At 35.9% G+C, this 27122-nt stretch overlaps 1 protein-coding gene across 1 annotated transcript in view; it reads left to right on the plus strand.

Moving 5' to 3' along the window:
- DACH1 (dachshund family transcription factor 1) overlaps window positions 1-27122 on the plus strand; it is a 396950-nt gene that overhangs the window by 209883 nt on the left and 159945 nt on the right. Inside the window, exon 3 of the mRNA XM_010978779.3 lies at window positions 7068-7229. Coding sequence (XP_010977081.3) covers window positions 7068-7229 — 162 coding nt within the window. The remainder of the gene's footprint in view (window positions 1-7067; window positions 7230-27122) is intronic.

The raw sequence follows: 27122 nt of genomic DNA on the forward strand, positions 1-27122 counted from the left end.
TTCGATTTTCCTCCTTCTTGTAATGGTTAGATTCATATTGCTAATAGCTGTGCGTGAGCACTGTCGATGAAATTTCTGTGACAGTGGAGTGATGAGATATTTATAAGCCGCCTGTCTCCCTGAATAATCAGTAGGAAGAATGCCAGACATAAATAACTTATCAATTTCAGAATATTAATAATAACTACCATTGGCTATAATCGACCACATGTTAAAATGCTTTTTTACCTAAATTTGGGCAAAGTGACATAGACCAATAAAAAGTCTATCATATGGAAGCTTTGAACGCTTACTATCTCTTGCTTATAACTAATTTTATTTAGCCATTAAGTTTTGGGAAATGCATTTTATATGGAATGCGATGTAAAAGTAGACAACATATCAAACATTTGGAAGTCATCTTGATGTCTTTGAAACCAAAGATCAAAGATTGGACCTTTCAAGTTAATGAGCAAACAAACAGATCAGAGAAAGAATTTGACAGCAATATGTCTCTTTTATTGATATTTATAATCTATAGTTGTAATCTACTCTTTATAACTAGGGATACTAACTTACTTGAAATAAATGGAATGAGGGTACTTTTCCTTTTTTAGAGAGAGCAGTCAGGATTGGATAACAGCATTTGAAGGATATAAAGGCTGTTTTGATAAAAGTTGAGAGCAGAAGGAAAAATGCTAAATTTGCAAAGGAAAGTGAGGCTTTTAAGTGATAATAATGCCTGCTTCCCTTCCAAATGATAAACCCATGGGTTGGTTTTAGGATGTTGACTTTGAAGTAGCAGAGGCTTTGTATCAATATAGCACAGAGTGGAGATTTAGTGATTTTATGATTAATTTGATCAATGTAGATTACTGAATCAAATGATTTGATAGAAGCACAGTGTTTCTGGTGTCCATTTGGCAAATGGCTAAATTCTCACTCTACACTATTAGGTAGCTTGTGTCCTATTTGCTTTTTTGTGAATAACTGAACAAAGATAAAACTAAGTATAAAGACATGATGGATATTATGGGTTACTTGATAATATTTAACACCATTTGTGGAAGGCTTAGTGTGTGCCCGTACAGTTGGGCACATTATTTTACCTTTATTCTCCATAGCACCCCATGAGGTCAGAACTGATATCTCTGTTTTAAAAGTGAGAATTTTGAAGCCTTAGGAATTATATAACTGCTGCAGTATTTCAGATAAATTTGATGCATGTTGTGCAAAGTTTTTATGGCTTTTTGGAGTATTGTTATTGTTGTTGTTTTTAACTACCTTATGTTCACTCCTTATATGATAGTGTGTTTAGGTAATTGGTCACTTCCCTATCAGTCACTTTTTCAACAAGAACTTTAAAAGATTTTAATGGAGTATCAAAAATAAGAGAAAAAGTAAAGGAAATCTGTAAGCCAAGATGAAAATAAAGACTTTCTAACAATAGCTAGTTAAAAAAAATCATGTAGAATTTGTTCTGAAGGAGTGGAGCAGAATGGAGTTAACAGCAATGTTTGTAGCATAATTCAGACCCTAATTCAGACCCTGACATGACAAGCTGTGTTTCTAAATTCTGGGTAAAAATCTATTCATTCTTCTGAATTGTAAGTGGTAGATTTTGTGAAAATCAAATAAAAAAGAAAAAGAAACCTAAATATTTTTGCATGATACAAGGCGTATGTATGGGCTTTAACCTAAGTTTGATGTCCAGTCCCCTTTCCTGAGGGCCCATCGAAGGTCCTGGAGTCTCGGAGTTTCATCTAATATATGACTTAATATCCTTCGTCTGAAGGGAACATCATTAAAAAAAAAAAAAAAACTATTTCTCAATACATTATTTTATCAGTGGCATATAAATTTTAGATATACATTACAATTTCCCCATGGTTGATGACAAAATTGGATTTAGAACCTTTTAGAATAAAATGAAATTATACTCCATTTGACTTCTCAGTTCAGTGTATGTTTTTGTCTTTGTGTAGGAGATCCTATAACTGTTCTTGGCGAGTATAAAAAAGGAAATTTCATGAGGTAAAGTAGATGGGTTAATCGTTCCTTAGCATAAGAGATCACACTCACTTACTTGTTTCTTCACCATACACACACATGCACACACACATATGTATATATATATAGATGTAACTTTTCCCCCAATGAAAGAAGGAAATCTGCTAAAATTTTTTACCTGATTGAAGAATCAGGAGCAATTACTCAAGCTGTTTAATTAACAGTTACTGTGTATACCAAGTAGATCTGTTTATGTAGGTGGTTGCTTGAGTTAATAATGTGCCTGACTCCTCTATCTGTAACATACAGAAGTGTTGCCTCACCCACTGGCCTCTGCTTCTGCTGTGGTGGGTTAGAGGCATAAAGACTCATTTTTCCGAAGTCTGCACCACACTAGAGAGGTATGTCTCAGATTCTGATTCATGGTCCAACCTAATCTTGTATTTCACCAAGCTCCCTTGCTGATCCTTTTTTTTTTTCACACTTTATATATATATATTTATTGAAGTATAGTCAGTTTACAATGTTGTGTCAATTTCTGTACAGCATAATGCTTCAGTCATACATGAGCATACATACATTTGTTTTCATATTCTTTCTCCACTGCAGTGATGATCTACCTGGTTAATAAGCCTTTCCTCTAAGATGCAGACACACTTTAATGTCAACTACTGTCGTCAAATAATCTAAGGGCAGTAAGGGTCAGAATCAACCTGTTGAAAGATAAAAACACAGATTCCTCAGTCCATCCCAGAGATGGCATCCGCGAACACGGCCTGGAGGGAGATAACGTTCAACTTCACCAGGTTCTGCAGCTGGATTTGAGGTGGATTATCACTTTGAGAAACACTGGATTACCTGGTTCCCAGGGAAAAGTGGTTTGTTTTGGTTGAGAAGCGTTAAAAGCAGTCATAAATTCACAATATAAGGTCCTGATTCAGGGTGGGATATAGGAGAGGAGTTAACACGAATCTCTGTATCTGAGGCAAGTAGAAGAGACTTCTAAGTGAGAAAGGGTTAGGCAGGGAGGGAAAAGTGTGTGATCAATGTTCTGGGGGCCCAGTGTTCACACAAGTAGACAATGCTTGATTCCAGAGGAAGTGTTTCCACAGTTTGAATTCTCTGTGAAGTGTAGACCAAAAATGAGTTATTTTGTGAATTAATTACACTTAATTTTTTCAAAGGCAGCTTCATTAGGGGACAAAATACACAATGCAACTTCTTTCTAAAGCAAGAGTACAGATTTTAGGCTAAGTTTTTTTACTAGAGACAGCAAGTGGGAGGGGATTTGAGAATTACATCAGAGATTTGAAAGGGCCACTGCAAGGCCAACAGGAAGGGCAGTAAATGCAGAAGGAGTGAGCCTTTGTGATTCTCTCCAGCCCTAAGCAGAAGTAGCTTTGGAGAGTAATGCTTTTTATTAAATCAGTAAAAGTTGCTACTCCTAGTATATTTACCTTGATTGTAATATGAACATAACTCTTTAAATTACTTACATTGATATTGTCAAAATATTGCCCATATTTGTCCAGTGGCTTTACAAGCAATCAAATTTGAGCAGCGTTTTTTTCCCTCAGTGATAGTTTGTGCCAGGCATTGTGGTGGATGTTTGGGACACATATACAAAGAAAGTATTTTGTCCTTTCGGTGTTATATCCTAGGTAGAAGAGCTAGCCCCAAACCTAGCCCCCTCAGCACCCCCACACACCCAACAAAAAAGAGCAATAAAGAGTTCAAGGGACTGAGTTCCTGTTCTCAGATTACACATCAAAGTGACCTGAGGAACCATAAAATCAACCAACAATATACAGAGGTAGGGGTCCCAGCCAGAATCTCTGACAGTGTACTCAGCGATTTGTTTGAAAGCTCCGTGGGTGATTCTGATGCACAGAGAATGCGAGCTCCCATTCAGCAGGGCTGAGAACACAGCTAAGTGGCCCACTCGCTCTGCTCTTGAGGAGTAGGGTGGGGAAGGTCAGCTCTTTAAAAGAAGTGAGTCTTGGGCTGATTCTTTGAAATGCTGATGGCTCTTTCCCAGGTAGATGGAAGAGTTGGGAAGCTGAGCCTGCTACTCCTTCAGCATCATATTGAAGCCATCAGATGATGGATGTGAGGGCAGGTCTGGGGCAAGGGTCTGGAGGGCTTTTCTAGAAAGTGAGAAAAAGGCGTGTGCAAAGTCTGGCTTGAAAAAGGGAAGGTAGTGCATTAGAGGACATGAAAAAGGCCTGTGTGTCTGCAGCGCAGGGGGAAGGGGGACCTGGGGGAAAGAGGATGCCACACGGAGAAGCAAGGGGTGGAGCCCGCAGGGCCCTGACACCCATGTGAAGCACCCAGCTTTCTCCTCAAAGCAGGCATCAAATGTCACGTTTGGATTTTTATTTTTCTAAGGTTAAGTTGACTGCATATGAATAATAAGAGATTGGAGGTAGAGAAAGGGGATGCTGATAAAAGACTATTGCAGGGTTAAATTGGGAGTTAGAGATTTACAGATACTAACTACTATATATAAAATAGATACACAACAAGTTTCTTCTGTATAGCACAGGGAACCATATCCAATATCTTGTAGTAACCTACAATGAAAAAGAATATGAAAACGAATATATGTACATATACATATGACTGAAACATTATGCTGTGCACAGAAATTGACACATTGTAAACTGACTATATTTTGACAAGAATAACATTAAATTAAAAAAAAAGAGATTATTGCAGGGCTGTAGAGAAAAGTGGTAGCTTGTACTAGGGGAGCCAGTGGAGACGGAGAAAATTGGTTGAATTCTGAAGCTATTAAAGAATTAAATTTGAGAAGCCATCAAACAGCCAAGTGAGTTCGTGGAACTAAAATCAGCAACTGTTGCAGATGTCAGAGCTTTCTTCTGCCTTCATTAAACTGAACTAAAAACAGAGAATTAAAAAAGTATTAGAGTTAAGTTATACCCTGTGTGTGTGTTGCACACACTTCTATCTGTTGGAATTTGCATTAGAAATATACACAGAGTAGGGGGGAAAAGCTGCCAAATGGAAAAATAGAAAAGTACCATAAGTAAGGTCAGGTAAATAATACAATTGTTAGAAGCATTTTTAAAAGTCAAGGGTTAATACAAGCAAGTAAGGAGAAATAGGATTCTTCTAGCTGCCAGGGGGGTGGGGGGCGAGATCTCACCATATCCTGTAGGAGTCATAGCTGGTATCTACTGAGGAGCAAGAACACAAGGCAAGCTTAGATTTTGCTAAACATGATGTGACGTTCTTCACGTGGTTTGTCTTCTTTAATCCTTCTATTATCCCTTTGTGAATAGGATGACGTTACAGATGAAGAAACCATGCTTAAGAAGGTTTTATAGCTTGTCTAAGGCCATGTCTTGCATAGTTATGTTTCATGCTACTGAGCTTGATTCAGATCTACTGAATAATAAGAATCATATCTCAAACAGTAGGTTTCTCTTTCTTATTTGAATCCTACGGACCAAGATTTACCTGCCGCGTAAATCAAAGCTAAAGACCCTGGATGTGTCATAAATTGGAGATGGGACACCACCAGGCAATGAAGGGAAAGGACAAGTGGGATGTTGACATTTGTGACAAGGCGAAATGGAGGAAGAGAGATTTTCTGGGAAACACAAAGAGAATTTTAAAAGAACAGGAAAGAAAATGTTCTGAGACATCTCTGAAGGAAATGAGTAACTGGAGAGAACATTAAATCATAGGAAGATGAGAGAATCGGCTCAAGTTGGGACTTAAAAGGCAATGAGTGTTCAGTCCAGACCCAGATACATTCTTTGAGTTCAGATCAGTCCTTTTTAGGGGTAGTTACCCGTTTTTCATGCAAAGATCCAATCTGAAGGACTAGCTGCGTTCAATTGTCAAGCCCTCTTTGGTCTGATCTGAGGGAAGGGTGAGGTCTTCTATCTCCTAGACTGAAAAAACAGCAGCAATTTCTAGGGGGAAAAAAAAGACTTTCTTATAATTCCTGAGGCTATAATTTATTTGCTGTAGTAACTAGAAGTGATGATTAGTGGGGAGGAAAAGGAGGAGAAAGGTGTTCAGTCTTGAATCCACCAGCTGGGAGTGGAAATAAATCACACAGATAAATTCAGACCAGGCTGAAGCACTGTAGCCAGAAACTCTGAAGCATCCACAGCAGAAAGAGGATGAGGGCAGGGGGAGTCTGTATCCTCTCACGGGTAGTCAACATTTTGGAGTTAGGAGAGCTTGTTCATATTTTCGTGTCTGTCATTTTGCAGAGGGGGAGATGCCAGGATGAAACGCATTGACTTGGTAAAAGTTTACACATTTTAGGAAAACAAACCACTCCTCTGCTCATGAACCTCTTTTGATTGCCTGGAGCCTGTACCCAAAGAAAGCCTTAGCTTTCTGCTCTTCCAAATCTGATCCCCAACTGTATTTCTAATCTCATGTTCACTTCCTCCTCCTGTTTTCTAGATGAACAGAGAGAAACTGTTCTGGACAAACACCATGGCAGGGTGGTTAAAAATGTCACCTCTGGGACTAGGAGACTGGAGGGTGAGAAGTTGGGGGAGTGAGTCACGGGGCCAGGACAATCCAGACAAGGCAATGGCGTATGTGTGAAAGCACGGACTGGCGGGGGCAGAGCACGTATAGGGACTGGGACCATGTTCAGCATGGCTGGAAAGTGGCAAGAAAATGGGGAAGCTTTGGGTGATTAGGTAGTTTTCCAGTCCCTTGTGAAAAGCTTTGTGAATTAAGCTAAGCAGTTCAGATATTTTCCCCTCTTGAGGTGGCTATAGAGGATTTGAAGCAAGGAATGACATGTTCAGATGGGTTTGTTTGAGAGAGAATTCTGGCTGCATTTCTACTACTATCTTATGTGTGAATTATTTTTCTCCTAATATCAAATGTGGCAGTTTAAGGAGCATGCTCTCTGTCATATTAGCGTGTCCTTTGTTAGCTGTGAATAAATATACAATATCAGAGTTGCATAAAGGAATCGGAGACTCTAATTTGTTTGTATATGTTTTATACTAAGTATATGGACTATTAGATGAAAAATCAGAATTTGAATGACCTTGTTTTTGATTTATTCTTTTAAGGTTTGACAGCAGCAGCTGCAGCCGCCGCCGCTGCCACCAATGCAGCTATCGCCGAAGCAATGAAGGTGAAAAAAATCAAATTAGAAGCTATGAGCAACTATCATGCCAGTAATAACCAACATGGAGCAGACTCTGAAAATGGGGACATGAATTCAAGTGTCGGTAAGTTTTATGGTCACTGAAACTCACCATGATCATGGTGCTACTAAATAACTTTCTTTTGCAGAGCAAAACTGTTGGCTATGCATTCAAGAAGTTGGTGCTTTTAGCTATAAGAACAGTGTACATTTTGAAGAAACCATTTAGCCTCTTGAGCAACACACACTCTGAATGAATAACTTACCATGTTATTTTAAAATATAGGATTAGCTTTATATCTGCAACTTCTACTATAAAAATTCAGTTAACATCTTTCATAATACAAATAAGTTTTAGTAGTCGGAATTCCAATGTATTTTTATAGGTCAGGTGTCAGAAGAATATTTACAAACAAAACCATACACTTTTTTATTCTTAATGTTATTAAATGAGAAGTTTATCTTAGCAGCAAAACATATAAACTTAATCTTTTCATTTGCTGCCAAGAATAAGAATTATGCTGATAATTAATTCTTTCCATATACATCAATTACCAATTTCTTTTAGTTTAAAAATGCAACTTTTAATTTTTTAATTTGATCTTTTTCTTTCTGGAGGTATGGAGAGGGAGAAAGTTAATAGTCACTATTTAAACCAAAAAGAACATCTTACTCCTTGCAGAATTCACTTGGGTAATTTGCTTTGTCAAACACAACTTCAGGTATGGATTAAATTTTATTGGTATCTTTAGCATCTATGTGTTGGTGAAATAAAACATTTTGTTATACCACTGCACTATATTATTTTCCTTTAAAATGTAGAAATCATGCTCCAAATATAATTTAACAAGAGAAATTTGGATGCTACAAGACATGCACAAGATGCTATATCCAACTGTGTGTTCATGAGGGACACAATCATTTATGGCAGTTCAAATAGATTTTCTTTTCTATGCAGCATTTTAACAGATTAACTTCTTTAGATAATCAGCAGCTTTTTACTTCCACTCCATTGACATCCAGGTAAGAGAATATGAAGGAATACCGCGGGCTTTGGTGATAATCATTTTCACAACAGTTCCATGGACTCACATGCTAGATGTGAATAACACAGGAGGAAGTAATATTAAAACATACACACAAAACACAAAATACCACCGCTTCAGTGATGCCAGAGAGAAGCCGCAGTGTGAAAAGAGAAACAGAACTTTTCGGGGGAACTAGACAAAGAAATAGAAAAGGAGCAGTACCCGTTGGCTTGATTTGAGAGGATTATAAAGAAGGTGGTAGCAATTCTTAGAAGGCTGAAAAGATGTGGAAGACAGCCAAAAGGCATGACTCAAAAACTGAAAGGGGCTGAGAGAAACATCGTGGCTTGCGTCCGAGGTACTTCTATTGAGAAGATGGAGGGCAGTGGATTGTTTAGTCATAGTTTACACATATAAATTGAGACTTTTAAAAGTTGACAACAGTATTGAAGTAAAAGGAAAGAATTGCAGTTCTCTTTTTAGAGCTATTGAGTACATATTATTTTAAAATAGTAGTCTTTTACTTTGGCCTATAAAACAGAGCCAACTTGGACACTTCGAAAACAAAGTAACTGGCCACTCTAAATTATAGTTATAATTCCAAAACATAATTTGGATTGTTTTCAAAATTTTAGAAGACTAAGCCTTTAATGCGGGCTGTTGTTGATAGTTGTGTAGTGAGGAGGGACTTTTAAATTAGGCAATTTAGTAGCATTTAGAGCAAAATATATTAAAATGTGATACCTCTGTTCGAATTTCCTGAGCAGCAGAGCAGAAGTAGACTTTGGGGAAACCAATAGACGTAAGATAGTGAGAACATAGCTCATAATTAAACATTTGCATACATTTAATATTAGATATTATAGAATAACATTTGCCTTCTGACCAAATTGTAGCTTACCCATCATTATTTGGGTACCTAGGTGATCATAATGGCTTACACAAGAAAAAATTTGAATTTTTCTTTTGTGTTTTAGTTGGAAGCAATCACTTTTCTTCCATTAAGGTGTGTACTTGCTGGTTTATATTGCTTTTTATTTTTGACACTCAATATCCAGTTTGAACCAGAAACAGAAATTTTTTTTGAATTTTCCTAAAGGGTCTTAATATTTTGAGATGGTGTTATCATTAGTGCCAGGGCTAGTCCCTAAGGCATGTAGATCGTGTATATTGCGTGCCTGCTGCTAATTTGGGGGAAAAGTGTTATCACTGTCATTTTTATTCTATTCTCACATACTGCTGTCTTCTAAGAACTGGTGATTTATCACCCTTCCAGAGTGCACCATCGGCCCCTTCTTTATCTAGAGATCAGAGAGAGTTTGGGGGAGGGAGGGGGTGGAGTGGGGGGGCTAGAGGGCAATGGTGGGGGCTGGGGGTTGGGGCTGCATAGATCACAACAGCTGCTGAATTGAGCCTTTGCTTTAAGTGGACCCCAGTCTTCTCTGGTTCTGAGGACACTGCCTGCCTCTAGGTAAGTGTTCAGTAACTCCTAGTTCTGTGATGTTGGACAGTTAAGTGAACTTTCTGAGCCTCACGGCCACATCTGATAAAATGGCATGAGCAATAGTATCTACATCATGAGAATGAAAGGAAATTATATTTGTCAAGTGTTTACCGTTTTGTCCATTACAATCTCTGTTGCATTTTTTTGGTCACCCGTAAGGTCAGTCGTTCTGGTATTGCTTTTGCTATTATTATTTCTCCAAACTTGCCCTCTGGAAAATTGCCTTCTTCCTCTTTTTGCAGCCACCACTGCTTCCTCCTCTGTTCTCCTGCTCCCTCTGCTAGGTACTATCTGTTGAGCTGCAGGCCTATGAGGAAACTTGGGGGCAGCTGTTACATCATTTGGATTCTGTTGTATGTTTGATTATAGCCTATTCTAGGAACAAGGAAATAATCCTAAACCAGTCTCAGCACTGAAGGGGCGTCCAGTCTTGTGGGCTGGGTGGCTACCTCTGCAGACAGTCATAACAGGATGTGGTGGGTCCCCCAGGAACCTCAGTTAGCGCGAGGTGCTTAGGAACATAACAGGATGTGGTGGGTCCCCCAGGATTAGGAAGTGGTATGGAAGGCTGTGAAGTTCAGGAGGAATCCCAGGAATCTCCAAAGCCTTATGTTTCAGAATGCAGACGTACTGCTCTCATGAATCTATCAATTGGCCCTTTGAAGTGGTGAAACCCCTCAGAGAGATGCTACTTAACTGATGTATTGTTACCGCTAAGCCCTGCCCAAATCCAGTGAGGTTTTTGCAGTCAATTCAGGATTCTTTTTTCTTGTGCTCATCTAGCTCAGAGTTCTGTTAAACATTTCAGGCTTCTGTATGTAGAAACACTGTTTTTTGTTTTTGTTGTTTTCTTTTCCCAACTTGGTTGTAAATAAATCTTTATTGTCTCTAGAAAATAAATTTTGCGTTTGCTTGGTTTGTTTTAATTTGGCTTGGTGTGGTGAAGGGATATTTTTATTATCGATGACTCTTTCCAGTTCTTAGTATGAATGGTTAAAAATTAGCCAGAAAAAAAGGTGTTTCAAGAGACCTGTGACACTGACAAATAATTATTTTATATCCCAATTTTACGTGATAACCTTGAGCTCACATCTTTCCAACAGAATGATCACTTTAGGAAGAAGTGAGGACTTCAGGATAGACCCGAGTGAGGCATCAGCACACTGAGTAAAATATATGGCCATGTTGCCATTCTCCCTCATCCACAATCAATTGGATTCTTTTAGTTTAATATTTACTTGCTAAGATGAGATGCTAGTCTGCATGGTGATAAACAGTCTGCTCCTGGCATCTGAAGGTGACCTGTCAGTTCATATGGACAAATCTCCTGCTTACTGAAATGTACAAAATAAATCATTAAAGCAGGCAGGTGCTCATTCCCAGATTTAAATCACCATAGATTTATGATTTGAATTAATGCTTCATTTGGCCATAGAAATAGATGCTGAGACAAATGATATGCACTGGTTGGGGTTTCCATACTGTAGCCATCCTGATATTGATTACTGAGATGTCTTTGCAATCTCTTGTTTATATCAAGTACTATCTTGTGACAGGTTGGCTGATATGAGCTACATTGCAGATAAGAAGGAAAAATGTCCTGGATTCTCTTTAGTGGCAACGCTATCCACAACATACAGGCCAGATAAATTGCTATTTTTTTGCTTTAAGGACTGATCTACATAACCAGCTTAAAAAAATGCTGCTTGGAAATTGGGGCTGGGATATTGGAAGGCAGAATTTAAAACCGGTGAACCCAAGGTCAATTCCATAGTTATTCTGTAGCTGTGTTTTATCTGCTTATCCTTTTTTTTTTTTTTTTTTGGCATCATGCACATTCTTGAGGCTACTAAATTAGTCACAATCGATTTAATCTAAATAAAGGAAACTTAATTTTACTTCTGGTTTTTAGATGCTATATAAATATTGACATAGTGAGCATCTTGTAATAGTTTCTCTGTTATTTAAATACTTGCTAAACCTAATATCTTACCCCCTTAACTAATAACAACAGAGGAAACAACCCTTTAAAGATAAATACATTAAATATTATTCCCAAGTGCAAGAGTCTGTGGACTATAATTTACCAAGAGGCAGGAAAAGACTGCATTTTTACTTCTCTTAACATTTTATTTAAGGAAAACACTATGTACACAGTTTAAAGAATACTCGGAGGATTTAAGAGGGACCTTTGCCACTCGCTAATATCTGACTCATAGAACTGGTAAACAATTATCAACAATAGTAGATTGCTTGCTTAGTAGGAAATGAGTTCATATCTATTCAAAATGTGATCTCAAAACAGATGTCCCAAGAAAATCTTATTGTTTAAACTATAGTCATAACCCCCGAACTGCTGTTATTTCTTTAAGGAAGTGATCTTAAGACTTCAGAATTTCTCTTTCTGAACACCGCGGAATGTGGGCAAGAATACATTGGTGTAGTGATCCCCAAACCTGAATGCATTTCATATGCCTGAAATGTGGGGTTCTTTTTCATTTTTCTCAAACTTGCAAGAGTTACAAGGATATAGGAGTTTCAAGCGAAAACAGGGGCTTGAGTTTGGGACTAAAGAAGTCTTGAGTGGTATTCCGTACTCCTTGCTTCTGTCCACCAACCAACAAAATAAACAATGGGGGAAAAAAAAAAAGCCAGGCAGATAGGGAGATAAAATTATCTTCCCAGACTGACCATCTCCTTATCTTTTTTTTTTAAACCATGCCCAAAGAAATAAAATAGTTTACGTTGTAGTCATTTCCTTTCTTCTCTCTCACGTGTCTATTTGGAAGGAAAAATTCATTTTATGATTTCAGGAAAAAGTCTCAGAGACCTTGAGAAAGCAAATAAAAGGGAACTGAGAACAGGCCACCAAACAGAGCTCTGGAGTTGCACACTGGATTCTCTGCCTTGGCAATGTTAATGAACCTCAAATCCTTCCTATAATTAGATGAGGGAATAGCTTATATTTTCAAACAGATGATGCTGCTATAATGAAACGATTGACAGGGAATTTAAGTGTGTCTACAGTAGTCATTTGGTTTCTGTTATATTAAAAAAAAAGTTTAAAAAGAAGATTGGCTTTAGACATAGGTCCTGGGAGAGGTAGTAATTTACATAGCGTGCGATGACAGGTGTCTTTGTGTCGTAAGGAAATAAAATGGAAGACTAGAGAGATGATGGGCAGGTATAGCAATTTTTTGGGGAGGGGGTGTCCTGTGCTCATTCTGCTTAGGTTCTTTAAAAGGGGCCGAGACTCGAGAGATGGATCCGGATTGAGTGCACAGCTGTAACTGCTGATGAGCTAATTGCTCCTTATCTCTCAGCCCCATTCATCTTCATTTTTTACCAATTACTGAGAATTATCTGTGTTCTCAGTTGGATATGAGAGTTAATCCTTTTTGGTTAAGCTGGCAGTACTGTGAGCAGATTCCAAATCGGAGGGTGAAAAAGCCAAAGCAAGCTTGCTCTAAAAATGTCTCCAGTTCAATTACAGTATCACTGATTCATAAGAAATTTGCCATTGTTTAACAGATTAAATGTGGAAAGTTTTTTTTTTTTAACTTTCTTAACATTTCTTGGCCTAACAATGATGATTAAGATCCTTCTTCCTGTCTGATGAGTCAATTTAACAATATTAACAGGCAGGGTGTTGTAAACATGGAAACACACAAGACTGCCCTAAAAGGTTAAAAAAAAAAAATTCTGACACATGAAATGAGAAATATTTTAGAACTGATAGCTGTCAATTTATATATAAACACTTTTAATCTATGCCTTTGCTCTGTGTGGCTTCACATATAGTGAGGAAAGTATGTCCAAACATAAACCTTTTCACAGATGTCACATTAGTAGAATTTTAATGGAAGGACCATATAAGCATCTCCTAAAAGTGTAGGAACTGCCATGGTTTGTAATTCAGTTGATTGTGAAGAAGCCATATGGGTCACATCATTTCCTATGCAAAAGATGTCTTCATACCCTGACATTGCACACAAAATTGCTCACTCCAACACTAAAAAAAAAAGTAGTAAGCGATTCTTTCATAAATTTCAATGCATTTGTAAATATTCATGATTCCTGGCCTTTCTTCTTCATTGACTATTTTAAAGAAGGTAATCTAATGTGAAAATATGAAGAATAAATAGCTAATTTAAAACAAAATTATAATTTGAACAACTTGTAATATGATCAAGCAAGTCCTGGATACATCCAAAAACTGAGATGCAGGAGCAGAGAGCAAAATACATCAGAAGATTTAGCCTTTAGTAATAACACAGCTAATAAATAACTTAGCTACTTATACAAGTCTCTTAATTTCTCAGATTTTGTATTTAATAAATAAAGAGTTTCATGCCCAGTTACCCTCTTCGCTCTAAAATTCTTTGATTTTTGAAACCTCGTTAGAAGATAAAGGGAAAGAAGTTACTTTTCACAGTAATTACTAAAATAAAATACAAAACTGAAACAACCTAAATGTCCAAAAAAGTCGTTATGTATATTGAAATACATCATTTCACATATTATGTAATCTTTACATATGATGGATACTGGTGGAAAATATCTATTTTGCATAGAAGGAGAAAAGAAGCATGTGTATTAATAAGTGTCATTTTATTCAGTTCTTTTTCATGATTTTCTAGAAAGTGCTTGGCATCATTTTGCGTTTTCCCTCATAACATATTTTTGATCTTCATAGTTTCTGTAAGAGAAGGAAAACATTAGGGATCATAACAGGTGACCGTGGGAAAAAAAATCTTTCCATTTTAAAAAGAACACTTTTCTCATTTAAAAATATTTCAGCATGTGCTTCTGAATCCATTTCATTATGTAAATAACATCATTAGAGTTTGATCAATAACAGGTACTAGTTTCCTGTATGAATTATTAAATGTAGTGTACGGTGTAGATAAGCAGAACGCAGAGAAAATTTCCACTTTTTATGTAGTGTCTGTTTCATTTTCATGAAGATTTTTTACATATGTGGACAGTTGGAGAACATCATTAACCCAGTGTTATTGGTTTGATTTTAATATTGCTTACTCCAGCTAATGACAGGTTAATGAAGTAAACCTGATAATTCAAGCATTTCATGTTAAGAACTATAAATTGAATGATTCCATCTGATGCTGTGTCCTTGTGTAATCATAAAACATAAAGAAATGTAAGATATGTTATATGGTAGATTCTGTCACATTCCAGGAGATGAAGTGTATTTATGACAGCCTTGGAAATACAGGTTTCATCGAGGAAAACCCTAAAAATGATATCCGTCACAACCTACATCAGCATGCTCTAATGTTTATAGAAACTTCAAAAATAAAGTATAGTGGGAGCCAGGCTTTCAGTTTAAAATAACCCCAGGCCTCATTCAATCCTCTTAAGATCAGATAACTCTTATCTTATTCATTCATATGATCCTTTATTATTTTCTTTTCTATTTTAACTTCATAGGATGGATGATATATGGTTAAAATAAATCTTACACTTTGTGTTCTTTAAATTATAATGCCTGATGATATATATTTTCAAATACCTCATGATGACCTAGCATTAGAAAACACATTCTCTGAAACGTGACTGAGGGCGTTCGTGGTCCAACGTTACTGTGAATGTGAGCGCACAAGTTTCTAAGCCTGCGCCCAGTGCCCCTGTCACCAGACCTAGTGTTTCACATTTGTATGACTGTGATTCTCCTCTACGTTGTCCAAATATTGCAAAATTGTACAAAGCCATTTGGACGAACCATGGCATGTCAAATTGGATACAAAATAGGATAACTAAATGATAATAAGTAAATAATACAGTAGTTGACATGAATGTCTGAAAATGTCAATTCACTTAAGATGAAATAATGTGGCGCACATCATCCTGCAGGCTTTTAATACTCTCCTCCCCCCGAATGAACCTGGATCATTTGGAAGATAGGAAAAATGGAGGATTTAAATATGGTTTTCTTTAACAGCAGGTCATAATGGAAACACAGACCCTTCCATTCACTGCTGAGAGAATTACCAGTTTGATAATGATTAGGAATGTTGTTATTAAAACAGTATGTGCAGTTCATTTTCAACAGTTTTGAATTAGAGCCTGCACTAATGAAACGGATACGGTTTCCTTCACAAAGGGCAGATCTGTTAGTTAATATCGCGGCAGCAGTGCCTCGCAGACCATGCCTTTAGCTCTATTTGTATTTCACAGCATGATAAGCAAAGAGTGTTGATTTTCAAGGATCCTGCTGATGAAAGGTAATGGCATTATTACATCTTTATCTCAAAAGCAGAACTGAGTGGTAAATGATTTTTTTTTCTCCATTGCACAAAAGATTTCTTGGTTAGAAAGCCTTTTTTTAAAAGTTTCTTTACGTCGTTTTAGTCTTGGAAATGATATGTTATTATTTAATGTCTGCACAGCAAGCTTGAAAGCACCTAATAGCGAATGGATTGGAAGTGAAGTGCCTCCTGCTCACAGATACGGATCTCCTCAGTCACACGCTGTACCAGCTGTCATCCCAGCCATACTGCTGTGATTTAATTAGTCTGTTTATGTCCTTTCTAATAATATTTCCATCTCTACGAAAGGGCAAATGAGACAGGGACTTTTTCCCTCTCTGGTTCTGCAGACTGAAGAATGTGGCCTACATCTGATACGTGGGGACACAGGATTGAATCACCATTCCTGTCACTTCAAGCTGTTGATAAATTGTTCAGCCAAGAAGTATACTTACTTCCTGGGGGTCATTTGTAAGCTGGGAGTAATAATCTGCGTAGGGACAAAGAAGACAGGATCTGGGTGTATGTATGTGTGTGTGTGTGTATCCAGTCGTGTATGTCTGGGTAGGGCAACACACACACATATACATAGACATAGATCTGTACACGTGGTTACTTTAAAGTTAAAACAATTTATAAGAAAATATGAACTCTGCATTTTTGTCAATGCTGTGCATGTCTTCAGAGCACACATTCTAAGTCTTCTAACAATTGAGTTCCTACAAAATGACAACATTTCGGGAATTCTCAGAAGAGCTTTTCACTTTTTGAAATGAAAATTAAAAAAAAAAAGCCGAGATTCATCTGGAATTTGACCAGTACAACTGCATAGATTGGGGTTTTTGGGAAAAAAATCTCTGGGAAAGAAATTCACATAAGATATTAGATTTCATGATACCCAGGGAAAGAAGACTTCACCATCTTTATAAAATTTAATAATGATACTTTAACTTAAACTTTTTTTCTAGGAAGTATATTTAACTGAAAAAGAAAGCTCATATTCAAAACAACCTAACTATATAGTATATAACAACACAGTTATATAAGAATGTGTAAAATAATAAATATAAGAGAGAGATGCCTTTATTAAATGTAGTGTGGGGATTGATAGATGGTATTCAGGCACTATGCCATTTGAGTGATTCAAAGCTACTTCAAAACCCAGTGGCCTTGTAAACATTCTTGATTCTGCCTTAGGATTTTGTGACCTTCTAATGTTTCATGAGACAAAGACCTTATAAGAGAGATGGGCAGAGGGACAACTTCTGAAACCAATTTCAGTTTGTTTTAATTTCATTCATGTTTGGCTTAGCAGAAAAGGTCTACCTCATCTATAAATAATCTGTTAACTAGTTCTCCGTGTTTTAGTTGCTTTGGGGAAATGTTTTCTCTTTATTTCTCTATCATTTGTCTAAGGGCTGAAATTGCATTCTAAGATTTCTGAGATCTTCTTTATGGATTATCTCGCTTTTGTTTGGATTTTTCTGTTTTTCCTCTTTCATCCTTTGCAATTGGATAATCAGACTATGTTTTTTGGAGTGGGACTTATTAAAACAAAGAGTATATAGATAATATAAGCCCAATATTCATTTCATGTGAAAATATCAAGGTTAAAAAAATGCTAATCTTACTAAGGTGGTCAAATTGTTTTAAAATGATTTTCTTTAGCAATCTAGGTGTCAGCCACCTAGAGTTGCAGTTTTAATGCACCCAGGCATGTATGTAGTTTATTCTTGTGCTTTCCTATACCTACCACAGTCCAATCCCAGGCCTGCATCAAGAGGAAGGGTCAGGAGGGGAAGGGTGCAGTTCAAGTGGTAGAGTGCATGCTTAGCATACAGGAGGTCCTGGGTTCAATTCCCAGTACCTCCACTTAAAAAATAAATAAATAAATAAATAAACAAACAAACAAACAAAAAAAACTACTTTTCTCCCCTCCCCTCAAAAGAGGAAAGGTCAGGTTGCAGAGTCTTTTAAAATAAATATATCAAAATCAGCATCAAGGTTAGAAAATTTCCTATTTCTATTAGTAAATGGTAACATTATTTTCAATCCTTTAGAGTCCTCTTCTGGATACTCTATTACCTTAGCAATTAAATAGCTAGACTTCACACACACACATACACACACAGGCACACAGAGGCATCTGTATATTTCAGGTTCCAGGAAACTCATTAACTTGCTACTAGTCTAAACTGAATTTACTAAATATATTTATTTTCTTAATGATTTTATTTTGGAATATGTAGAAATACTTACTTGGCTATCTTTCCACTGAGGTGTAATTTCACTGTTTCTCTACATTTACTGTACCGTGGACTGTAAATGTTGATGAATAAGTTATCTTGACATGAACCATTTTCATGCTTTGAAGAACCTCACCATGAAGCATTTGATGGTATTTTTTATTAATTGGATAAATGAATTGTGAGATGTGTGATTGCATGATGATGGACTCATTTAGCTGTTGCTTTTTGCTTTTACTAATCTCTGTCATATTGGATTTATAAATGGAATGGAGTGACCTTTGAAACTGTGATGGAAATGAAGAGATAAACACAACTTGAAAGGACAAACCAATTAATATCAATGTGTTTGTTACACATACATGAGGAATTTTAATCCTTTGCTCTCTCCAGTAAATTTGTGATTCATTGTAAAGCAGCACACTTTCTGATAGCTAAAAACCTTATTTTTTCTTAAAAATATATAATTTTATGTATCATAGATGTATAACACAAAATTAGCTTGTTTTTAGTGCCTGAACAGTTGACACTACCTTTAAAAGGTTTGATAATATCCCCTTTTAATAAAAATAGTTAACTATTTACACACACTTATTCAAACATACACACATATAAGGCATTCATCTACAATCATATTATGTAGTTTTAAACAAATATATTGTAATCTTTTTTTTAACATTTTTTAATTGCATTTACAATGTCAGTTTACAATGTTGTGTCAAGTAATCTTGATTATAGTAAATTCTTGAATAGACCTCTCTTTTGCAAATTTAGCCTCATAACTAGTCCTCTGCCATTGTCCACAGGATACTTTCTAAAAAATCCTGATTCAGGAATCATAAATAAAGCATTTATTATTTTAACCTGGTGACCTGTAGTGTTAAGAAATATTTTTCAAAATCAATAAATATAAAATAAAATCTGAATGGCCATTTATACTCTCTTTTTACCTCCCGTTTTCTTTGCCTTCCTCTCTCTTTTTTTTTTTTTTTAACATACTTGGACTTATTTTTATAAAAACAGAAAAAGCAAACCAGTTCTGCTGTGGTGTGAATTTTGGAACACTTGTTCATTCTATCCCCTTTTAGTAGCTTAATTATAGAATATAATCAATTTAATATACAGGTTTTGAAATACTGCCATTGATGCACAACAAGGCAAAAAAGTAATACAAGCATGACATTTTAAAACACTAGCATTGAAAGACTTTCATTTCTAATTGATTTTTAAAAGAGTTCCCTGGAAAAGTGAGCTCAGAAATGTTTATAACGGCTTTGGCAATGTTCCAAAATGTTTACCACAAAGTGTAACTCAGCAGTTTCTAACTTCTCCCATCAACTATGAAGGATATGTCCCGTAATTGGCTTAATCTATGTTGATATTAAAACTCCCACATAGACTTCTTGTTTTTTAAAGGCATGATTTCTCAAAACGGTTAGTTCAACATGAGAAACACGAGAAGTGTTTTCACTTCGGCCAATTGGAGAGAAATTGTTAAGAATAAAGTTACTGATGAGCAGAGGATATGTATCTTTTATATTTATCTGAAAAACATACATTTTCTACCCCCCTCACCTTTTTGTAATCTATTGACCTTCAAAAGTTTGTTTGGTAAAATTGACAACAAGATGATTTTTTAGGCATGTTAGTTTCATAGCCCTCCTTCTGGTTTATTACAGGTGTGAAAAACTTCCTCCGACAGCTAAAAATATTAATGGACGTGATATCCATTCTATTTTAACAAGCAAGCAGGCCAAAATACAAGTAACATTGACCACAGGCAATTACTTTAAAAGGCTACTGCTAAGTATTTCAGGAAAAATGATTCTGTTGACTAGTTGTCAGTTCCTGTATGTTTTTTTATTGATTGCTTTTGAATATATAGCCCCATTATTGAAAACGTTGCTGGTAATAACTTCTCTTTATAGTGCCAAGCCCACTTCCTGTCATTGATAAGAGATAAATATACACAGAAATGAACATAAAAGTTTATTTAGATCTCTACTTTCCAATAATACTAATTTTGTAGTGAGTTTTTTTTTTGAAACTACATCATAGAGTAGTAGGCAACTTTGTAACTATTTTATTCTTCTAAGTTTTCCCTTATTCTGTGTATTTTCTCAGATGTGATTCAGTGCAATAATGTGGTATTTCAAAGTGTGATCAGCCCAAATGAGTTATTTCTTTGTAAAAATAATTTATAATTGCCTAACATCCACTTACTCCTTCAGAAATATGGAGTGATTTGTGGTTTGAAATTTCCATATCATAGAATCATGCAGTGCAGGTAGTACTACATTTAGTCAATAACCTGAAATTCTGATTAACTGGATATAAATCACTAATGTTGAGAAATAAAGGTGATAAAAACAATGAATAAAAAAGAAATGAATTGATAAAAACAGATAAGGAAGTCCTTTAGTAGACAATAGTACCTAATTTGTCAGAACAATCTGATACAACTTGCATCTGAGAGATAGATTTGCATGACAGTATTGTCCCTCAGTACCAGATTCAAGTCTGTCTTTCTCCAAATATGAGCCATAACACTGTATTAAAAACAAACATTTAAATGCCACATACTCTTGAATCACATATATATATGAATACATACATATATATATATATTTGCTTTTACACTGTTTAGAACCCAATGCCTTATTTTTTTCCTAATGTAGATTCCAACAAAACAAAACAAGCAAAAAACCCTCAACATAGTGCAGTTGACATCATTTTTGTTTTCTTATAACCACTAGTGTCCCATTATAGTAATATTTAACCACAAATTCTAAGAAACATGCATATCTGATCTTCACGCCTGCAGCTTTTGCACTGATATATGCTAACTTCCTTTTCTGTTAATCCTCAGACTGCCTCAAACTTTGTTAGCATTCTGTAATACCAGTGCTGCCCCCCAAAATAATCAGCAGAGGTGGGGGCAGAGGGAGAGCAAGAGTTAGAAACAGTGAGAGAGAGAGAGAGGTGGGGGGGAATGAGAATATTTAAGTGAAAACTGAGGAGCAACACACCTTTGTGTTTAGCACAAAATCTGGTGCCTTACTGCTTGGGTATAAAGCACGACTCCGTGCTTCTTCTCCAGACACTTCTTCTCCAGACACTCAGCATCTTAGCATTTTTGTATCTCAGTTTCCTCAACGGTATCAGAGGTAAAATAATTATAAATATTTCACAGGGCTCTTGGGGATTATTTGGGTTCAATTAGTTCTCAGACCACAAGGTGACACATTGTCAGCACTAAAGTTTGTTAAATCGAAAATAAAAATAACGCAGTAAAGTGCACACACACATTGTACACACACATACATGTTCCCACCTATCTTCTAAAATGCTGGGAGTTTCTAGTACTTCCAGCATCTCAACATTATTTGAAACCATAGTTCCTCCTGTACATGCCTTCAACATTCCTTACTTATCTAGGTTTTTCGCTAATTGATCCTGATTCAATATTTATCCAAAGGGCTTTTTATTGATTATTTGCTGCAGTCTGAGCCTAGTGTCATGTTCAAGAAATATGCTACCAGATTGATTACCTCGCTACTTTTTTAAAAGCACATACACATAGGAAGAACAACGTTGTCGGTTATTTCACTGGCACTTCATTTTTTTTTTTTTTTTTTTTTTTTAGAAATCAATAAGCAGCCTGTAAACTTTTAATTGAAAAGTTTTGTCTCATTTTATGTTATCAGACAAAATACATACTCCAACTCTAAAAACAGACACTACTTTATTCAGTGCACATAAGACTTCCTTTAATTAGCCCTTAATAAGCTTGGTTTAACTGGGATTTATGGAAGAACAGTGGTCATTAACGTTAGCCAGATTAAGACTGTGTTAATTACTATTGATAGATAAAATAACGTGCAAAAATGGTTTAAATTATTCTTACACTTATGAATCGAAAAGACGTTTGAAGCTTTTAAATGGAAGCTATATTTTATTTATATTTTAAATCGAATATTGACTTCTATACATGTCAGCATAACACAGCTAACATGTCAGCATAGGACAGAGGATCTCATGGTTTAAGTTTTACAGCTTGTTTATGTTTACCATGAATAAAGGATCCTCTTAAATGTATCATTTTGGATAATTTCCTAAGATTTGTGTATAGAAATTTTTACAGTTACTTTTATGATATGTGGTGTGTGATTTTAGTTAGGAACAAATACATATCTTAATTATAATTAACTTCAAGACAGTTGCTTCCTTTCTAGTAAGTGATAGATGCAAAGGATTTCTTCTATCTTGAAAGGAAGTTTTAGAATTATGACATTTATATCTTGTTGTCTTTTATTGTTTCTTGCTTCCCTTGGTGTCTATTTTCTGTATGGTATTTTGGGGTCAATAATAACTGAAGTTTGACTACTCTTTTCCCCCTCCATGTTCTTGGGCATTATCTCAAGTGAAATATTTCTCAGGATTCTTTCAATAGTCTCTGTGTCACTTATCCCCACATCCATATTCTTGGAACTGCTCTTGTAGAAAATATATATATATGTAGGCTTAATATATATGTATATTTAATGCTATTGAAAGCAGGTCAACCACTCATGGACTCTAGACTGCTAAAGCCAATGAAATAGTCCTGGTTTTCATTCTACAAAATATTATTCCAATGATTAAATTTTATAGCTAGTGTTAACATCATATCCTCTCCTCTAAATGGGTTAGAGTACCCTCTCCCATTTAAAGATCCATAGCAAGAATTTTATTATTGTCCTAGGCAAAATGAATTGTAAATAAATACAATTTTATGCCCCCATATGGACTATGAACTTTGGTCAGTCTTCCCCAGATTTAGTAAAAAGCAACTTTTCAAAATGTTTTTAAGCCACATGCTCAATCTAGAAAATCTGGGATCATCCTTGACATGTCTCTCTTCCCCTGTCTTGCATCTGCTTTCATATGTAATCCATCACCATATCTGTTTATTCTTCCTCCAGACCATCCCTCGGATTCATAGTCCTCTCTACACTGCCTATGTGGCAACCCAAGCTAGCAACCCCAAAGCGGGCCACTGCAGTGACCCCTAATTGTGCTTAGAATAAAACCCAACTTTCTTCACATGGCTTCCAAGAACCCTCATAATAAGGAAGGTGTTCCACCTCTCCTCCCCAGACTCTTTTGGGTCATTCTTCCCAGTTCTATCTTCTCTCCACACTGGCCTTCCTTCAGTTCCATAATCATATGTTTCTTTCTGTCAGGTATTCTTAATTCTGACCCGTGGCACTCTCTTCTCTTTGTTCATGATGTCCCAGGTCCTATCCATTGTCTCGTCTCTGTGTAAATGTCCTTCCCTGAATCCCCAATTTTAGTTCTCCAACTTTGCCCTCAATCCATTCCATTCCATACCACCCTTTTCTCTCTGTGGCGCTTTGGAGAATTCATACTAATGTCTTCTTCTGCAAATCTGTTTGCTTCATGCCCATGTAGCTCCATGAAACTACCAGCTTGCTGAGGGCACAGCTGGCTTGGCTGCACTGACTGGCATGTACTGTCCATATGTGATTGTTCAATAAATACTCTGGGAAGAAAATGGTGGGATGTTGGAACAAGAAGAAGACTTGAGCTAGCATTGGATATACGTACCTCTGAGACTGGACAGTGGGAAGTCGTGAGCTGGGGATGGCTCACAAGAATCAATTGTCAAATTGTCAAAAATATTTTAAGTGTATTGTTAAAAAAGTCACTATTAACATTTAAATCATATAAATTTAGAACTAAGTAAAAGCAATGGTAGTAAATGTTCAAAACTTAAAAAAAAAAGCTCTCCTGAATGAATATTTAATGAATGAGTGCTCAGTTAGGCAGGAGTACCTTTTTGTGGGTGTCCTTGTTACTGTGAGCTCTCTCTTTCCTCAAGAAATTCCTCTGTATTTTTACCAGTTAGAACAATTCCTCCATTTAAGAGACCAGTTTACAATGCATTTTGTTCAATGTCAGCGTTCCAGGGCTTTATTATGTAAAGTTTTTATTCTCATGTTCACATCTCCTTTTTTCTTTTCATTTAATCTGAGACATAAAATGTTAATATTGTTGGCATTTCCATTTTACAGATGAGTAAATTGAATCTCAGAGTAGATCATTTCTTGCCTGACATTTTGTGACTTTTAAGGCAGTGTAACTGAAGGTAGGGTCTGCTGTTTGGACTCCTACTTTAGTGTTCACCCCAGGTTGTTGAAATAGTGAAAAGAAGGTCCATTTAAAAAAAAAAAAAACATTAAATTAGAAATCCAGAAATTTGATTTCCCATTTAATTTTTCCAGTACCTTTCTTAGGTGACTTTGACGACATAATATAACCTTTATGTATCTTATTTTACTAAGTTTGGTTAATTGCAGGGCTCAGAATCAAAACCTTTCAATGGTTACATAATGCAATATCACATAAATAAATGGTATTTTTAAGTCACTCAAATCGACCTCCATATTATGGGGAGGAGAGGTGGCATAATACTATAGATATTCAAGAGCAAACTATATTAAAGCATTGAAATTTTGTGGACATAATTCACAGATTATGGAGAATTTTAAAATAAAATTTGGGTTGGTATCCTATCAACTTTATTACTTATTACTAGCCATCTTTTTACCCTTGCCCAACATGTTTCCCTAAAAAATATAACAACAGAAAGATCATTTGTGACTATATCCTTGTTTAATAATTACTTTTTAATTCACCCTCCTATAGTTGTTCCTCAAATAATATGCATTCGCTATATCTGAGCCGTTTTACACGACATGTTTCTTGGATTATACTATAAACTCTTTGCGGCAGGGACCTTGTCTTTTTATATGCTCTATAAAGCGCCATGCATACCTAGGGAATTTTATGAATAATAATAAAAAAGGAGGCAAAAAAGCTTTCATCAGCAGTGTTTTATTTTGCATGTGAATTTAGGGATGAATTCATGCTATTGTCCATATTTCTGGAGAAGCAGCTCCTTATATTACAAAAGTGGACTATGAAGAATGCGTGTGGTATTAAATCTGAAAATTTACATTGCTGGGATCGGAAAAATAAATGAAGCAATACAATTTGCTTTTTCCTGTCCATTATAAAAATATTGCCAAGTCTGGCATGTGGTTCATAAAATCAAACATTTTCTAACACAGCTGTGCATGAGGAAATGAAATACTGCAGGTATAAGAAACCACCTGTTTGCCAGAACAGGAGTTGCAAAAAGGATACACAGCAGAATTTTATATGGGTCCCCGTTGTAGGTCTATTTGACTATTAATACTAAAATCTTAGCTCTTATTCTTCAAACAGGTGTTTTGCATGTGAATTGAAGGTTTACTAAGCCCGTGGATGAGTCACTAATAAACACTATTGGTTTTTCTATTCAGTACGCAAGATGATACCAAATACGACTGTCAAAGATAATTTCACAACCAATTCAGTTTTAAATGCCAAAATTATAACACACCACAAATTCCTGTTTGCGCGACACACTCTTCTTTCCCTCCTTTATCTTAGTTGCAAAACTCTCATGAACTTGACAGTGTTCTCCCTTGGTGAAGAGAAAGTCTGAAATATGCCATAAATCATCGTGAGCTACTAGAGAAATTCAAATTGCTGTAAGCACAAGTGCCCAGGGACTGCTTATGCACTGCCTGAGCCATAATGCAACGTTCACAACGAGATCATTGCATCATAATCTCATTCTGACTGTGATTTGCTTTGTGTGGGGGGGACTCAAAGTGTCAGGGAGGGAGGGAGAGAGGAGATCGATTGTCAGGTTAGATTTCTCTCCTGTTTTACATTAAACAAATGATCAGGAAAATACATTAACCTGTATCAAATCTTTCGGAAATTAAAAACTTCCCCAAAGTTTTCTCTGCAGAGGACATTTCTGGATATGTCTCATGTGGATAGGTGTAGCATCAGAATTTCTAGGGACAGTTTTAATATATTTTTGTTTCTTGTTTACAAAGTGTTATCAAATAAGTAATGTATTCATACCATAGCCATCAAGCTTGATGAAGGTGTCTATCAAACAAACAAAACTCAAGAATATTTCTAATCAATGTAAAATAGCCCTACTGGAAAAAAAATCTTGAAAAATTACAATTAAAACCAAACTACATATCTTTATTATAGTAATAGATTGAATTTTCACCAGTGCGTGCGTATGCAGAATTGCGTATGTACATGTGTGTATCTGTGACTAACATGGATGGTATCTATTTAAGATTCACGTTTGGCAACTATGAGATGCTTTTTAGTTTCTTCTTATCTATAATAGCATCCAATTACTAAAAAAAAAGTGAAAACAATTTTTGCCACATCTTTAATTTTTGGATGAAGGGATAAAAGCATGGCCTTGAGTGAAATAGTCAGTGATATGTGGTTGTTATCATTTTTATACTCAGGACAGTACAATGCTGTCCTAAGAAGTAAAACATAACTTAGAATATAATTTTTTAAGCCTCTACAAAACATACAGATACCCCTGCTTTGTTGATTACTTCTCATTTAATATTTAATTTGACCAGATCGATATTCTATTTCTACTTAGTGGTTAAAAAGAGCTTACAGACTCCCAAATATTTTGCTGTCCAAACTCCATCTTTTCAACTTGGAAATTCTAGGGAGACAATCATATCAACTGCAAAATTTTAGAACACTTTTTGCTTTCTCTTCTTAGGATAGTTTTGCTACTTATTTATATTTTTATTTTATATTTTGGCATTATCTGAATAAATTGTCTAGACTTTGAGAACAAAGTTCAATATTGGTTTCTTGCCTTTGGATTGATGGATAATGTATCTCATTTCTCTCTTATGCATGATAGTCTCTGAGGGTATCTGGAAGTATATTTATCAAGGTAAAAATGTTTCCTTCTCTTACTAACTAAATATTGAGAATGGACTTTTAATAATACACATTTTTGCATCTATTAAGATA

This window comes from Camelus dromedarius, chromosome 13, assembly GCF_036321535.1.
Source record: "Camelus dromedarius isolate mCamDro1 chromosome 13, mCamDro1.pat, whole genome shotgun sequence".
NCBI lineage: Eukaryota > Metazoa > Chordata > Mammalia > Artiodactyla > Camelidae > Camelus > Camelus dromedarius.